This window comes from Typopeltis vanoorti, chromosome 7, assembly GCF_054136105.1.
Source record: "Typopeltis vanoorti isolate ZY-2024b chromosome 7, IOZ_Tvanoo_1.0, whole genome shotgun sequence".
Taxonomy (NCBI): Eukaryota; Metazoa; Arthropoda; class Arachnida; order Uropygi; family Thelyphonidae; genus Typopeltis; species Typopeltis vanoorti.
Genome location: NC_143555.1, coordinates 298,516 through 317,282, shown reverse-complemented (window position 1 = coordinate 317,282; position 18,767 = coordinate 298,516). Strand labels below are relative to the sequence as shown.

Here is an 18,767-nt window from a genome sequence, read left to right as displayed (position 1 = left end):
CATGGCTTAAGTCCAGAGGTGGGTGGCGAAAGCACCAAGATCACTGTAGATTGCAAGTGGTGGAATCCATACTTCTGGTCACTGATAAGTTACTATGACTCTAGGTAATTCAGGAGTTGGTTGTTGATGACCTTCTCCATAATTTTAGAGAGAACAGAAGTGAGAGCAATTCGATGGTAATTCGTTGGTTGACTTTTATCACCTTTTTTTGGGATGGACTGGATGTGAACCTGCTTCCATGTTGTAGGGGTAGATGCCAGTTGAACAGAATAGATTGAAGAAGCGATATGTAATAGGTATTAGTTCTGGGACACAATTTTTGTGCCCCTGAATACAACAGGTGGGATATCATCATGACCAAATGCCTCGTGTTCAGATTATTGAGATTCACCTAAAGAGAAGGCCGACAGTATGTTGGCCTTCTCTTTAGGTGAGGTAACTACAGTACCATCAGGATGTGAAAGAGTGGTGGTAACCTGGTTGAGCAGAAGTTGCACCCAATGGCTTTGTCAAGGGATGAGAAGGAGCAACTGCCATTTGGGCAGGAAGTGAGTTTGCAGCATTTCATCCTTTGAAAGTCTGACTTGAACTTGGTGATGATTCTTTTACAACAGTTGCAAGCTGCAGAGTAGGCATCTGGAGTTTTGGGCTTGAACTATTCGTGGTAAGCAGAGGCTTTTCTTTTACAGCATTGGCACACTGTTTTGAGAACCAAGGCTTGTATGGTGGCTGAGAATTTGGAGTGGAATGAGGAATGAAAGCCATCATTTCTGTGAGGGTGATTTCTGTTTGGATCAGAAGAACTGAAGCAATATTCAGACCATGGGAAGGAGGAATAGAAGTTACAGAGGTCCTCCCATTTGATACCCTTCTAGTGCCAAAGGACAGGAGACTATCTTTATTTGTATACAAAATAGGTTATGCTGTTTCCAGATTGTTATAATTATATTAAAAAGCAGAGGTGATAGGGTACATCCCTGCTGTACTCCTCTTGATATGTCTTTCCATCTTGATTTTGTTCTAATTTAAATGCTATTTTATTTGCTGTGTATATTTCTTGAATAGACTGTAAGAGCTGGGTTGTTATATTTAGATCAGTCAATATTTTAAAAAACTTTTTCTCTGTTAATTTTATCAAAGACTTTTTCATAATTAACAAAGGCCAAATGTGTTTCTTTTTGAAATTCTCTTTGCTTTCTCTATTAATATTTTGAGAGTGAAAATTTATCACTGCAAGATTGGCCTTTTTATAATCCATTCTGTTTTTCTGCATATGTTTTGTACCCTGCATTTAGCAGACTAATTCCCCTATAGTTATTGCAATAATTTTTATTTCTTTATTATAAATTTATAATAAAAGCTTAGTCATCATCAGCATGCATATCAAGGATTTAGGCCAAGTGTGGCCTGTTCCGTCCTTAGAAGTCATCGTTGAATCTTTTAAGAGGAGGTCCTGGTTTTCTTTTTCCTAATGGCTTGTTTTGGTAATCTTTCTATTTTCATTCTTTGAACGTGTTCCATCCATTTATGTTTATATATTTTAATTTTTTTTTTATTACTGATTCTTGGTTTAATTCTTTCATAATTTCTTCATTTCTTTTGTGATCAAATAGAGTATATTTTGCAGTTTTTCTCATAAACTTCATTTCTGCTGTTATTAATCTTTGTCCTTTCGTTTTGTTATCCAGATTTCACTTCCATACAATAAGATTGGTAGGGCTAATGTATTGTATACTTTTAGTCTGGTTTGTTTTTCAACCAGGTTTGGTTTAAATATAGAGTTAATTACACCTGTTATTTTTAAATATTTTGCAATTTTTACGTTTATATCTTTTTCATTTTCACGTGATCGTACATCCTAGGTAGTTAAATGAATTCACCTGTTCTAAGATCTTGTTATCTATTACTATTTTAGTTCTTGCTGGATCTTGTCCCTTAAAGGCCATAGTTTTTGATTTTTCTGTTGATATTATTACTATTTACTATTACTATTATTTGACAACTCCAAGGAGTCCAAAGACTCATCGAGGGAGGGCACCTACTTTACAACTCTCCATCTCCATCACTCAACCTCATCATCTACACTAACGCCATCTACTGTCCACCACCATCACTATTATTTTCACAGACAATCACAAACATCCATGCCCACGGCAGGATTCGAACCCGCAGCCTTTTGGCTGGAAAGCGGATACACTAACCACTCGGCCAACCAGCCCATGATATAAATTATCATACCATAATCTTTGGCTATCTCATTTAGATCTAAAATAGCTTTCTGTAGGTTATCTTCAGAATTTGTAATTATTTTTTAGGTTCACAGTAGGAGAAAGTTTAATACCTTGATGGAAATTTTTATTTCATTTTATTATTATTTCATTTAAGTAAATATTAAAAAGAGTTGCTGAGAGGGGACATCCCTGTCAGACCCCTTGGTTTATTTCTCTCATATATGATAGCTCATGATTTAATCTTGTTTGTATTTGATTATTTTCATATATAATTATGATAGCTATATAAAAGCTTAATGATTCAATATAACTTTTTGAATTGGTGAACCATTTTCCTAGTTATGATGCATAATAAAGGAGAAGTGATGCTAGTGAATCTGTTTCAGACAAAAGCAAAATTGAAGCCCAGAAGTTTATGAATTTGAATAAGAAGCTTTGTATCATTGAAAAGCTGAAGGAGGTGAGCATGTGATTGATACATGTGCTGATTTAACATGTGACAATGAGATACAATGAGAAACAATCAAATACTGTTTGATTGTAAAGTATTCACACGGCTCCATAAAAGTGGTTAAGTCAAGGGAGGTAATTTTACTGTTTCTTGAAAAGAAACTGCCAAAGTGGTTTGTAAAGATGTGATGAAGATAGGTGTGTTGCCAATAGTAACTTATGAGGAGGAGGACACTTTTCTGACCTTAAAAAAAAAAAAAAAGAACAACGTTGCACATTAAAATTTAAACTTAGTTGGGGATGACTTAGGAAACAGTTAATTCTCAGAATTCAGGAGGCATGGGATGGCAGAATACAAAGATAAAGATGCAGATAACAAATTTGTGGAAGAGGTTGAAGAATTTGATCTAGGTTATTCATCTCCCTAAGTATTCAACTTTGATGAAATTGGTTTCTTCTGGAAAAAGATGCCTAAAAGACAATGCATTATGAAATACAGTTGAACTTTGTTATTTAATGAATCTATATAAACAAGCACCATGGGGACTGAAATTTCCCCATTATAACCATTACTCACTCTATCAGTGATGAATTTAATCTACCTTGTGTTTATTTTTAAATTCTCAATAACTCAATAAAAAATAGATAAAAAAAAACAAGTATTAGAGAGAGAAAACAATATAATTGCATACCTAGATATTATTTATATGAATATGCTTGTATAAACTACAGTGCACTTAATATTAAACACAATTTATTTGTCCATAATTTTAAAACCTAAACAGTTTTTATTTCTCTGTAATTAAAAACAATACTAATTGATAATAAACATGATTTCAATTAATCTTTCTATAAACCAACATAACATATTTGTGTCAGCTTTTAAATAGATTCAGCCAGCCATTCTTAAATATAAAATTGTACATCCAAATTTTTTAGCAACTTTTTTTTGAGCCTTCAACAGTGGACCATATATTGAGAATCCAGCACTTTGTGTAGTGAACCATTAAAGCAATGCTTCAACATTTCTATGCTTTTCAAAGTTTTTTTGTTTCGGTTAAGTTGGCTGTTTTCCAATGCTGATATGTAAACATCTTTTATTCTTCCACAATGTTGATACTGTTGAAGGGACAAAGAAAAATTTTTACATGCTTCAACATCTTTCATACCTTTGCAAAACCAAGAGATTCTTTCTTTTAGTAGACACGTTTCTGATGCAAGGGTTCATTTTTAACTGATTTTCAGTCATAACAGTGTTTAGGTAAAGTAGTGATGGAGGAAGGCCAGAGGCTAGACGCTGGAGAGGTAGGTAGTGAGGGGTTGGTCGCCATGGACAAGATTTGGTTATAAACTGGCTCGTAATCCGATTCAGGTGATCATTCCTTTCATTTTAGTCTAATCCAAGGTTTGTGTATTCCAAGAACTACCTGAGCAATTAAGAAAGTTTGCATAGTTACCAAATTTATATGGTGTATCCATGCAGTATGCTCATTATAAAAGTGAGCAGTTGTATGGGAATATGTGTAAATTAAAATCATTCTGTTTGCTCATTACAACCATGATTTCATTACTTCCATGCTCATCATGGCAGCTTCTGTTAACACAGAAGTTGCCATGACACTAGCCATCAAAAATAGTCCAGCATAGATGTTGAGATCAAGTGCCTTCAGCACCTGCAAAATGAAGGCACTCATTATCTGTCATTCTGAAAATCTGCAGAGTATTAAAGAATGTTATTGTCTATGCTTCCAGTGAATCAAGAGTTAATTGAAAAGATTGGGTGACCAGTGAAATTTTTCAAGATTTGCTTGTGAATTATTTTACACGAGCAGTAGAGCGACATGTTCACTCTAAGAACTCACAGGAGAATGCTATCCTATTTGTTGATGATCATGCATCAGCTCAGTGCTTAACTTTAGAGCCACTACATCTCATTAATTCTCGTAGACAAGCTTATACGTTGGTTATGTATTTTTAAATCACTTAAGGAATTGACAACGTATATAAGAATATAAATTAAATTACCATATATTATCGCGTATAATGCAAAAAATTTATGGTAAAAAATACTACTTAAAGTTAGGGGTTCGCATTATATCAGATCCTAAAAAATATAACATCTTATTAGACTTGCACACACGATATATACTACCTAATGCCTATGCAACCAAATCTACTTGACCCACTTGCATTTGGCAACTGAGCGCATCGTATCTCCACATTAAGCTACTTACATGGCTTTATGCGCAGTTACGATTTAAAATATTATTCATTAAACAAACCTAGCCTGAAATTGTGCCAACAGAAATGTAAACGTTCAGCTTTTGAAGCAGGATTTAAATTGCATGTCATGCAGTTTGCAGAAGAACATAATAAGAGTGTTGCTATGAGAGAATTTGTGTAGCAGAGAGTAATATTAGACTTTGGCGTAAGCAAAAAGACAGTCTTGAAAAAATCCCCAAAAAGAACCTTGCCTGTCGTGTAGATGTAGCATCCTTTCCAGAACTCAGAAAGCTAAATGAACGGATTTTGATGCAACGACAAGATTGCATTATAGTAACAAGAAATGCAATTCGTTTTCGAGCTCTACAACTCAAGAGTGGTAAATTCAAGGACACACCAGATATTCATTTTTTCTTAATTTGCTGGGTGGTGCAACAGATTTGCATTTGCATTCCATTATGGAACATTCATAATGGAACGCAAAGCATTAACATTATGACACCGAACAAAAATTGCGCAGAAGTTACCAAAGCAGCTTGAAGAAAAAGTGCAGTCCTTCCATAAATTTATCATAAAATTACAGAAGTGTTACGGATATGAACTTTCCCAAATTGGCAATATGGATGTGATGCCCATGTACTTTGATATGCCTGGGAATCGAACAGTAAACTCAGTTGGTGAAAAGGGTGTCTTCATAAAAACAACGGGACATGAAAAAACACATTTTACTGTTCTAGCATGCATGGCAGATGGAACCAAATTAATGCCGACAGTGATATTTAAAAGGAAGAAAATTCCGAAGCACATGAAATTTCCACCAGGTATAATTGTTCGTGCCAATCAGAAAGGTTAGATGGATGAAGAAGGTGTACAATTGTGGCTGGATCGAGTATGGAACATACGTCCAGGTAGCTTGTTATGTCAACAAAGCATGCTAACTTCCTGTTGATCTAACTTCCGTTTTGCAGCTGCTTATTGTCAGCTCAAATAAACCATTTAAAGATCACTTACATGAAAAATGGAGAGAATGGATGTCATCTGGTTTGGTGAAGATGACAAAGGGTGGGAATTTTCAGAAGCCTGAGATCACCCTAGTCACAAGCTGTGTTAAAGAAGCATTGGATTCGATACCATCTGAAATGATTCAACACTCATTCCTTAAATGTGGAATGAGTAATTCAATGGGTGAATCCAAAGATGACGTCATATACGAAAGCGAAGATGACGCACAGCAAAATGGAGAGCATGGCAACGACAACTGCTACACTGATGACGCAATGCCTACAGATGAATTTATAAATGAAATGTTTGATTGACTCAAAAGATGAAGAAGAATTTAAAGGATTTTGATATTTTGTTTTAAAATAAATATTTCTTTCGTTAATTCATATTGTATTATTTATAATGTTATGGAACAAGATTAACAGATCACATTATACATGGGCGTGGCATTTCAGGGCTAGTTTTCAAACAAAATTTCTAGTTCGCATTGCACGTGGATCACTACGCGATAATATACGGTACACTTTAATAAATATTTCGATATTTCGGCAACGTCACGTTGCCATATTCAAAAGGAACTTACAAAAAAGGCACGTGAACGTAGGCACTACAACACAATAACTGAGAATAAAGTGAGGAAGCTATTGTTCTCCTAAAAGTCATGATGGTGCCTCCCAGCAGCTATGTAGTTGTTCTTGGCTGTTGGGCTGAAGGTCTGCTGATGTAAGCCTCCCAAATTTAGGTCAGTCTCATGCAACCAAATTTGTTGAGGTGTGGAGAGTTTCTTAGGGCTGAGGCTGATTCCATGAATAGTCTTTTGAATTTGAAATTGCTATGGTGTATTATTGTAGCTTTCTTCCACCGTATTCTGTGGCGTGTATCCAGAGCATGGTATGCAAGACCCGAGTGGCTGTATTTGTGAAACTGGATGTAGTCCTTGTGTTCTGAATTTCTGATATTCGCTGTCTTGCCTGTTTGGCCAAAGTAAGACAGTTTACAGCTGGAAGGGAGTTAGTATACACCGAAGATAGGTCTAGGGAAAGTGGTTGGTCTTTAGTGGAGCGAATAAGGGATGCCAATTTTCTGTATGGTCTGTAACAGGAGGTCAAGTCATATTTTTTTAAGAGTTTGGTAATGTTTTCCAAGGTGCCTCGTATGTAGGGAATGGTGATGGATTTAGAGTAATCCTTGTTGTGAAGGGGAGGGTGCCTAACGGTCAAAGCTGTATAAGTGAGAGGAGACCTCCACATAGCCTTTAAAGGAATGCGGAGACCGACCAGGACTTCTGAACTAATGTCCAATCCTCACCTTCTCGTGGTGCACCCTGTTGTGTATCTACTTAGATACTCAACGAACGAGGATGGGCTGGCAATTTGGGATTTAGCCACCCAAATTGTATTCTTATTGGTTAAACCAAAATAAAAAACGATGGTACAACATGACAAAATTTCATGTCAGCTGGGGCTTCGCCCGGTTAAACAAGGCCCCCAATGTTTTCGCCAGGGAACTAGTGCGAACAGTGAAAAGTCAGCTACTAGAACAAATCTGAAAACAAACCCCAACTCAACATCACCAGAGTTAAAGATCGGTACTATCAACGTAAGAAGCCTGAATGGCAAAGAAATGGAGGTATCTGAGGAATTAGATAAGTACCAGATTGACATAATAGGGGTGACTGAAACAAAAAAGACCAAAACTGGTGAGATCTTTCTGAGCAATAAATACAAAATGTTATATTCAGGCAATGACAATTAAGGAAAAGAAGGAGTAGCCATAGTATTCAATACAAAATACGAGGTTAATCTTCTTGAATGGCAGTCACTCTCAAGTAGAGTAATGTGGACAAATATGAGAATGGGGAACTGGACAATGAGACTTATTTGTGCCTATGGTCCCACAGAAGGTTCTACTAGGGTAGAAGTGGAGGAATTTTTTGAGGCTTTAGAAAAAGCAACTGACACAATGAAAAAGGAAAAGTTGGTCCTTGTTGGGGATCTAAATAGCGGAGTAGGAAATGATTGTGAGACATACAAAAATATTTTGGGAAAATTTGGAGAAAAGAGCAAATCTAATAATAATGGCAAATACCTGTTGGATTTCTGCTCAGGACATGGCTGGTTATTACTAACACCATGTTCCAACATAAAAATATGCAGAAATTCACATGGAGAGAAGAAGCAAGGAATTAGAAAAGTCTCCTTGACTATGTTATTGTAGTTTTCTCCCTGGTGCAGGACACCAGAGTGTACAGAGGATTTGAAATTGGAAGTGATCACTATTTAGTCTTGAGCAGGATAAAATTTTGAATTTCATATTGAAAAGAATAACATGCAAGAAAGTTTTAAAGCGAATAAAAGTTGAACAGCTCTCAGATGTGAACTGTAGACTAAAATACACAAAGATTATTGAAGAAAAAATTAAAGAGTTTAAGAACAGGAATCAAACCTTGGAGATTCAGTGGCAAACTCTGAAGAAAACATTGATTGATTCTGCCAGAGAGGCATGTGGTGAGGTTGTGTGCAAGGATAAAAAAAATCAGAACTCCCTGGTGGACACAGGAAGTTAAAGAGACAGTGAAGGAAAAGAAGAAAGCATATCAAAAGTTCTTGTCAAATAAGTCAGCTTGTGCTCTTAGAGAATACAGAGACAAATGCAAAAATGCTAAACACTGTGTAAAACTAGCTAAACAAAAGTCATAGGAGGACTTTGGCAAAAATATAGAAAATAAATATGAAGAAGGTGGCAAAATATTCTGGAGGTTGTTGAAGAAGCTTTGGAATGGACGAAAGAGTGCTGTAAAAGGAGTTAGAGATGATAAAGGTGACATGAAAACGGGAGAAAAATATATCCTTGAAGTATGGAGTAATTACTTTGAAAACTGCTAAATGAAACAAGCAGAGATGACAGCACAGTGGTAAAAAACACTGACCAGGCATGCAATCACGAATACATATCCATACTTGAAGTAGAAAAAGCTATCAGAAGTTTGAAATGTGGAAAGGCAGCAGGAGTAGATGATATTTGGCCAGAAATGCTGAGGTATTGTGGTATAAGAGTCTTACAGTGGCTGCACTGCATAGTTCAGAAAGCCTGGAGAGAGGAACGAATTCCCGAAGATTGGAGTAGAGCTCACATAGTACCCATATATAAAAAGGAAAATAAAAAAAAAATTAATGTGAGAATTACAGAGGTATTTCCCTACTGAGTGTTCCTGGCAAGATCTATACAAGGTATACTTGAGAAATGGTTGAGAAGAATTGTGGGAGAAAAGCTTGGTGAAGAACAACCTGGATTCAGGCCAAATAGAGGCTGTCAGGATCAGATCTTCACTTTATCACAAATAGTCGAGAAAGCATGGGAATATAAATCTGTATTTAAGTTTTGTCGATTTGACTTGGCACCTTGTCATATGCCTCATACGGAAGGCATATGACAAGATGCCAAGAGAGAAGCTATTTCAATACGCTGCAGTTATATGGTGTCAATGGGGCATTATATCAAGCAATACTTATTCTTTATTTGAGTTGTAAGTCAGCAGTTAGAATTGAAGGAAGTACAGGAAGATGGTTTAATGTTATATCTGGTGTGAGACAAGGATGTACATTTCCCCTCTGTTATTCATTATCTATATGGATCACATTATGAAGGAAAGTGGTATTAAAAATGATATCAAAATTGAAGATGTTAATGTCAGCTCTCTGCTTTATGCGGATGATGATATACTTCTAAATAAATCCGCTACAAGTCTGCAAGATTCTCTGACTAAATTGAATAGCTGTTGTAATAGATATAGTATGAAGGTCAGCAATAAAGACAATGAAAATAGGCAGAATCATTGAAAATGTCAACTGTGTTGTGAATGGAGAACCTGTGGAACAAGTAAAATCTTTCAGCTACTTAGGCACGATTTTTATTGAAGATGGTAAATTAAATATAGAAATAGACAACAGAATCCGCAAAGCTGATATGGTGGGAAGTCAAGTGAATACATTCATATGCAATAAGAGAGAAATTAGTCGGAACACTAAATTAGCTGTATACAAGGCAGTGTTCAAACCAGTTTTATCTTATGGATCTGAGAGCTGGATCAGAAGTAAAACACTTGACCAAAGACTAGAGACCACAGATATGAGAGTCCTGAGAAAGAATATAGGCATGAACAGATGGCATCAATGGCAATATCATATTAAAAACGAAGATATTAGGAAAGATTTGACATTGTCAGTATCCAGGAATGCATTAGCAGAGCTAATCTCAGGTGGTATGATCATTTAAACAGAATGGGTGTGTAAAGATTAGCAAAATGACCCAGAGGAAGACCAAGATATAGGTGGATTGATATGGTACAAAGTGCCTTAGACAATAGAAATATAAGATCTGATAATGTTGGAGTCTTGACAAGTAACAGACTGATTTGGAGGAAAATTGTAGATAGGAAGTTAGTAATGATGTAATTTTTTTCATGTGGTACTATCATATCCTGTACACCCCTTGAGGTTACATGGCAGGAATTTGATGATGATGATTGTTGTGAAGGTGTGGTGGTGGTGGTGGGGGGGATTGTGGTTTGTTGGTTTCAATATTTTTTGGATTTTATGGGGGGGGGTGCCATTGACTGAGAAAGTGTTGAGCATGTGATTAAGTTCAGTGTTTAATGCTATGTCGTTTGAACAGATTAGTTTATCCTTGTTGTTTAGTGCTTTCACCACTCCATATTGTTGTGTGTGTGTGGGGGGGGGGGGGGGAATTGTTGGTAAATGTACCTGCCTGTATGAGTGGGTTTTCTGTAAACTGAGAAAACCAAGGTTCCATCAGTCTGGCAGGTGACTAGTGTGTCTAGGAAAGGGAGGCTGTTGTCTTTTTCCAGAGCGAACTTGATTTTTTGATGTTGGTTGTTTAAGTGTGTTAAGAAGGAGAGGAGTGTATCAGAGCTATGTGGCCACATAGCGAAAACATCATCGACGTAGCAAAGCCATATGGTTGGTTTTTGAGGGGCAGAGGTTAAAGCTTTTTCTTCAAAGTTCTCCATAAAGAAATTGGCCAGGGGTGGGGAGAGTGGTGAGCCAATGGCTATCCCCCTCTGTTTGTAGAATTTTCCCTGCCAATCAGAATAGCCTGAGTTCATTGTGAACTGAAATAGGGCTGAGATATCGGGAGGAAATTTAGCTTGGATTAGCTCTAAAGTTTCCTTGAGTGGGACATTTGTGAATAAGGAGGAGATTTCAAAGCTAACCATTATGTCAGTGTGTTTGAGTGCAAGGTTTTCTATGCTGGCTTTGAAGTGGTCTGAGTTTTTTGTGTGATGGTGTGTTGCCAGTATTGTGTGAGAGCACTTTGACCAAATGTTTAGCTAATTTTATGTGGGGGAATCAATGCCACCCACTATGGGACGTAATGCCACATTTTTTTATGTATTTTTGGGAGTCCATAAATACAAGGGGGGGGGGTATAGAGTTAAATGGTTTTAATCTGCTAGTAACTCCTAAAAGTCCTGATGGGGCAGGGCACCATCAGGACTTTTAGGAGAACAATAGCTTCCTCACTTCATTTTCAGTTACTGTGTTGTTGTGCCTACATGCACGTGCCTTTTTGTAAGTTCCTTTTGAAGATGGCAATGATGACTTATTCCTTCCTCTTTCAGAAGGCTGCAAAGAATCTCAACACGAGCCATCCAAATGTTTTTTTTTTTTTTTTTTTTTTTTTACCATTTGTTGTATACAGATGACAATGTCAGAAGAATAGGAAAGTTTCCTAGTTTTCTCTCTAAAAATCTGTGAAGCAACTTTACTCCCCCACCCCCATCCACTCACCCAAAGCAATTACAAAAATGATCCAAGAATTTCATCTTAAAAAAAAAAAAAAAATAAATAAATAAATTACTTACAGGGAAAGCACCTCACCTGAGTCATTAAAAGTGTGGCACTAGTCATCGAGTTAATAAACTGCGATTCCATAGAAGGGATTTTATTTTGTTTTAAAAGAACAAGTTGCAAAAGAAAACATTTGGCTTTTTTTTTTTTTAATTTAACAACCAAAGCATAAAACAAAGTAGGAAAAACCATCAAAGGCCTGAAATGTGGAAAGGCAGCAGGAGTAGATGAGATTCGGCCAGAAATGCTGAAGTATGGTGGTATAAATGTCTTAGAGTGGCTGCATAGTTCAGAAAGCCTGGACAGAAGGACGAATTCATGATGATTGGAGTAGAGCTCTCATAGAACCCATATATTAAAAGGGAAATAAAACTGAATGTGAGAATTACAGAGGCATTTCATTACTGAGTGTTCCTGGTAAGATATATGCAAGTATACGAGAAGAATTGTGGAAGAAGGGCTTGGTGAAGAACAAGCTGGATTCATCATGTTGGAGGCTTAGTGGATTTTTTACAACACTCAAAAAGAATTAAAATAGAACTTAATACTTCCTATATTTCATCCTAGTCACTAGGACATCTACGGGGATTACAAAAACAATTAATGTAACATGCACAAACAAATCTTACAATACTAAGCCCAACCACCTGGGTGACACTAAAGTCCTATCTAGGTGGAGCGCCCTCTAAGGGCAGTAGTAGGGGGCGTGGAATGTAAGGTGGGATCTCTGGTGATGAGCGTATCCCAAATCTTCGGAAGCTTGATGCAACCGTATTTATTAAGATTTGGTTGGTTTCTGAGAGCTGCTGCTGCTTCTGAGAAAAGTCTCTCTTTCTTGAATTTGCTGTGGTGGAGCATGGTGGTTTTCTTCCATGATACTCTGGTGGTGGTGTCCAAAACATGGTCAGCCAAGCCTGAATGGCCATAGTTGTGTTGACAGATGTAAGACTTGTGTTCCTCCAGGTGGACGGATGCTGATCTGCTTGTCTGTCCAAAGTATGCCAGCTTACAGGAACAGGGTACTTTGTAAACTCCAGGCAGCGAGAGAGGAGGGAGCTGATATTTCGTAGAACGGATAAGGGTAGCAAGTTTGCGGTCCCCCCCTTTGCAATTTCTATATGGAAGATTTCGAAAAACAAGCCATAGACTCAGCACCACTCAAACCTTCTATCTGGCTAAGATATGTAGATGATGTGTTCTCTATTTGGCCTCATGCCCCAGACACGTTAGACTCCTTCCTCAGTCATCTTAATATCCTACATTCAAGAATCCAGTTTACTATGGAAAAGGAAAAGAACAACTGTTTACCCTTCCTAGACACCTTAGTCACACGCTTGCCTAATGATACACTTGCCTTCACTGTATACAGAAAACCCACACACACACACAGGCAGATACATTCACAAACTCTCCCACCACCCCTCATAACAATATGGCATCATCAAAACTCTTACTAAGAGAGCCCACAATCTTTGTTCCAGTGGAACCGCCCTTACTACTGAGCTTAACCACATACACAACACTTTCCTCTCTAATGCCTACAGCGAACACAGTATCAAAAAAATAATCAGTTCCTCCCCCATTCCCCATCCTTTTCATCAACAAGATTTTAAAAATGCTATCACCATACCCTACATCCGTGGCACATTTGAAAAAAAAATAGCCAAGATACTAAAAAAGTACAACCTACACACAACATATAAGCCCTACCGCAAACTTGCTACCCTTATCTATTCTACGAAAGATCAGCTCCCTCCTCTCTCGCTGCCTGGAGTTTACAAAGTACCCTGTTCCTGTAAGCTGGCGTACTTTGGACAGACAGGCAGATCAGCATCCATCCGCCTGGAGGAACACAAGTCTTACATCTGTAAACACAACTATGGCCATTCAGGCTTGGCTGACCATGTTTTGGACACCACCCACAGAGTATCATGGAAGAAAACCACCATGCTCCACCACACAAATTCAAGAAAGAAGCAGCAGCAGCTCTCAGAAATCAACCAAATCTTCATAAATACGGTTGCATCAAGCTTCTCAAGATTTGGGAAACACTCATCACCAGAGATCCCACCTTACATTCCAGGCCACCTACTACCGCCCTTAGAGAGCGCTCCACCTAGATATTACTTTAGTATCACCCACGTGATTGGGCTTAGTATCATAAGATTTGTGTGTGCATATGACATTAATTGTTTTTGTAATCCCCGTAGATGGCCTAGTGACTAGGACGAAATATAGGAAGTATTAAATTCTATTTTAATTCTTTTTGAGTGTTGTAAAAAATCCATTAAGCTTCCAATATGATGTCCTCACAGCGCTTAAGCCTCTGCACATGAAGCTGGATTCAGGCCAAATAGAGGCTGTCGGGATCAGATCTTCGCTTTACGACAAATAGTTGAGAAAGCATGGGAATATAATAAAAATCTATACTTAAGTTTTGTCGATCTGGAAAAGGCATATGACAAGGTGCCAAGAGAGAGAAGCTATTCAATATGCTACCATTATATGGTGTCAGTGGGGCATTATATCAAGCAATACTTAGTCTTTATTTGAGTTGTAAGTCAGCAGTTAGAATTGAAGGAAGTACAGGAAGATGGTTTAATGTTAAATCTGGTGTTGAGACAAGGATGTACATTATCCTCTCTGTTATTCATTATCTATATGGATCACATTATGAAGGAAAGTGGTATTAAACATGATATCAAAATTGGAGGTTAATGTCAGCTCTTTGCTTTATGCAGACGATGTTATGCTTCTAAATATATCCACTACAAGTCTGCAATATTCCTTGACTAAATTTAATAACTGTTGTAATAGATATGGTATGGAGGTCAGCAATAAAAACACAAAAACAATGAAAATAGGCAGAATCTTTGAAAATGTCAACTACATTTTGAACGGAGAACCTGTAGAACAAGTAAAATATTTCAGCTACTTAGGCACGATTTTTAGTGAAGATGGTAAATTAAATATGGAAATAGACAACAGAATCAACAAAGCTGGTATGGTAGGAAGTCAATTGAATAAATTCATATGGAATATAAGAGAAATTAGTTGGAACAGTAAATTAGCTGTATACAGGACAGTTCAAACCAGTTTTAACTTTTGGATCTGAGAGCTGAGTTAGAAGTAAAACACTTGACCAAAGACTAGAGACCGCAGATATGAAAGTCCTGAGAAAGATTAGGGGCATGAACAGATGGCATCAATGGCAATATCATATTAAAAACAAGGATATTAGGAAAGAACTTGACATTGTCAGCATCCAGGAATGCATTAGCAGAGCTAATCTCAGGTGGTATGGTCACTTAAATAGAATGGGCGAGGAAAGATTAGAAAAACAAGTGCTCTCTCAGAAATCAACCAAATCTTAATAAATACGGTTGCATCAAGCTTCTGAAGATTTGGGAAACACTCATCACCAGAGATCCCGCCTTACATTCCAGGCCACCTACTACCACCCTTAGAGAGCGCTTCGCCTAGGTATTACTTTAGTATCACCCACGTGGTTGGGCTCAGTATCATAAGATTTGTGTGTGCATATGACATTAATTGTTTTTGTAATCCCCGTAGATGGCCTAGTGACTAGGACGAAATATAGGAAGTATTAAATTCTATTTTAATTCTTTTTGAGTGTTGTAAAAAATCCATTAAGCCTCCAATATGATGTCCTCACAGCACTTAAGCCTCTGCACACGAAGCTGGATTCAGGCCAAATAGAGGCTGTCGGGATCAGATCTTCGCTTTACGACAAATAGTTGAGAAAGCATGGGAATATAACAAAAATCTATACTTAAGTTTTGTCGATCTGGAAAAGGCATATGACAAGGTGCCAAGAGAGAGAAGCTATTCAATATGCTACCATTATATGGTGTCCATGGGGCATTATATCAAGCAATACTTAGTCTTTATTTGAGTTGTAAGTCAGCAGTTAGAATTGAAGGAAGTACAGGAAGATGGTTTAATGTTAAATATGGTGTTGAGACAAGGATGTACATTATCCTCTATGTTATTCATTATCTATATGGATTACATTTTGAAGGAAAGTGGTATTAAACATGATATCAAAATTGGAGGTTAATGTGAGCTCTCTGTTTTATGCAGACCATGTTATGCTTCTAAATAAATCCACTACAAGTCTGCAATATTCCTTGACTAAATTTAATAACTGTTGTAATAGATATGGTATGGAGGTCAGCAATAAAAAGACAAAAACAATGAAAATAGGCAGAATCGTTGAAAATGTCAACTGCATTTTGAACGGAGAACCTGTGGAACAAGTAAAATATTTCAGCTACTTAGGCACGATTTTTAGTGAAGATGGTAAATTAAATATGCAAATAGACAACAGAATCAACAAAGCTGGTATGGTAGGAAGTCAAATGAATAAATTCATATGGAATATAAGAGAAATTAGTTGGAACACTAAATTAGATTATACAGGACAGTTCAAACCAGTTTTAACTTTTGGATCTGAGAGCTGAGTTAGAAATAAAACACTTGACCAAAGACTAGAGACCGCAGATATGAAAGTCCTGAGAAAGATTAGGGGCATGAACAGATGGCATCAATGGCAATATCATATTAAAAACAAGGATATTAGGAAAGAACTTGGCATTGTCAGTATCCAGGAATGCATTAGCAGAGCTAATCTCAGGTGGTATGGTCACTTAAATAGAATGGGCGAGGAAAGATTAGCAAAACAAGTGTTCTCTGCAAGGTAGGCAGGAAAACAACCCAGAGGAAGACCAAGATATAGGTGGATTGATATTATATAACGTGCCTTAGACAATAGAAATATAAGATCTGATAATGGTGGAGTCTTGGCAAGTAACAGACTGATTTGGAGGAAAATTGTAGATAGGAAGTTAGTAATGATGTAAATCTTTCATGTAGTACTATCATATTCTGTACACCCCTTGAGGGTACATGGCAAGAATTTGATGAAGTATAAAACCTTTTTATCATTTGAATTTTTTGCTATAATTTAAGTTTTATGAAAGTGCAGTAGATAGTGTTTAATTATATATCTCTCCCTTTGCTACTTATCTTTCTTGTCCTGCCTATGCTTCTCACAGCTTCACTTTTTTGAGTATGTGTATGTGGGGGGGAGGTGATTTAAGAGTTGTTCCAAACAAACATTATAGTAGAAAATATACTAGCACTAGTAGCTTAAGAAATACTTAGAATCATAAAAGATTAAGTTTAAGATTAAATTTAACATTAATAAGTTATATGGATATTTTTTTTTGGTGATTGGGGGGAGGGTTCAGAGCTACTTAACCAGGAGGAAATGACTACACAATCTTTTAAGTTATGATTTCTTGGAGCTTATGACCTAATGTTCAGTCCTCACCTCCTCCTCATGGTGCACCCCATTAGTAGGTATTCCAAATAATGATCAAAGGATGATCAGCTAGCAATTTTGGAGTTAGCTGACCACACTGCTTTGTATTAGCTTAAACCAAAAGACAGTGATCATATACTTAGATGAGATTATATATTTGGCTTAATCGTTTATCCAAGTGTGAGCAAACAAAGTTTGCACCTGAAGTAATTTCAGGACTGGAGAAACTCGTGGGAACGGTGGTATAATTTCACATCACTTGCCTTAGTATCCCATAATGCAAGTCACATATCCTTATGGTATGTATAATGCTATGCATTATGGGAAGGGTCACTACCCAGACCAGTTTCGACCTTTATTGAGGTCTCATCAGTGGGGAGCCAGTCCCAGAGCTGGTGATACTAAGGTGGAAGTAATTCAGAAGTCATATTTCCATATACCTTATAGACTATTTTAGGGTTATTTAGCATCTCATCAGAAAGTAGCTCAGAAAAAGCCTATTCAAAGTAGTCTTAATAAAATTTTCTTCAGCATGATATTTCTTATCATGCTGAAGAAAACAGCAACCTTTATGTAAATCATAAATGACTGGGAATTATTATCTTACTCCACTGAGAAAGAACATCCTATGTTTCTAAAACTTCTAGGAAGTATATTTAGCATATTTCTGAAATTCCATTTTTCAATAGCTCACCTCAAAATCTGTTATATATTTCTTTTTCACTTTTATCAGTTCTGAAAGTATTTCAGGAATACCTATCAATTTATATTTTAGACTGAAACGGGAATCATCGGAATGGGATTCAATATTAGAATTACAGAGAAGATATCTGGAGCTTGCTGTTGGGTAAGTTCAAATTGAAGTGTTTTGTTTAGTATGTTTTATATTTAAATGAAAAAAAGACTATTTTTTTTTTCACTTTTAACTATATAATATAAAGAAGTACTTGGCATTGTTATGACTTTCTGTCAATGTCAAATGTTAACTTGGGTCCAATAGATCATCTTTTAGCTGAAAACCAGTAGGGATGCAGAAGATTGTTTATAGGAAATGCATATGCTAATAGCTAGTTTGTAAAGTTATAGCCTAAAAATAATACAAATTTATGCACCCACCTATAGACATTCGGAAGAGAAGATAGAAAAATTCTATGAAGAATTAGATCGTTTAAAATTAAATCAGAATAAATAAATGGACTATAGTAATGGGAGATTTTAACTATAAGATTGGAACGAAGGACAATAACAAAACAAGTATAGTAGAGTTTGGTATTGGAGATAGAAATGAAAGAAGAGAAAGACTAGTAAGATGTGCAGAAAGTCGGGGTCTATTTATAATGAATACATTTTATAAAAAGACAAAGGCATGAAAATGGACATGGCAGTTACCTTGATGATGCTACAAAAAATGAAATTGACCTTATTTTGAGTAACAGAAAAGAATTACTATAGAATATATCAGTAATAAATAAGATAGATTTTGATAGTGCCCATAGAATGGTCAGGGCTAAAATCAAATTAAACAATAGAAGAAATAGGACAGAAACAAAAAGAACTGGTGTTAAAATAGATAATGAAATGATTAGAACACAGCACAAAGAATTTGAAAAGATTTTGACAGAAAAACTTGTTTCAAACGAAGAA

The 18,767-nt window shown here is 36.6% G+C and overlaps 1 protein-coding gene across 1 annotated transcript in view; it reads left to right on the top strand.

Annotated features, from left to right (window-relative positions):
- LOC150104442 (uncharacterized) overlaps window positions 1–18,767 on the top strand; it is a 242,607-nt gene that overhangs the window by 141,959 nt on the left and 81,881 nt on the right. Inside the window, exon 7 of the mRNA XM_090395648.1 lies at window positions 17,899–17,970. Coding sequence (XP_090251774.1) covers window positions 17,899–17,970 — 72 coding nt within the window. The remainder of the gene's footprint in view (window positions 1–17,898; window positions 17,971–18,767) is intronic.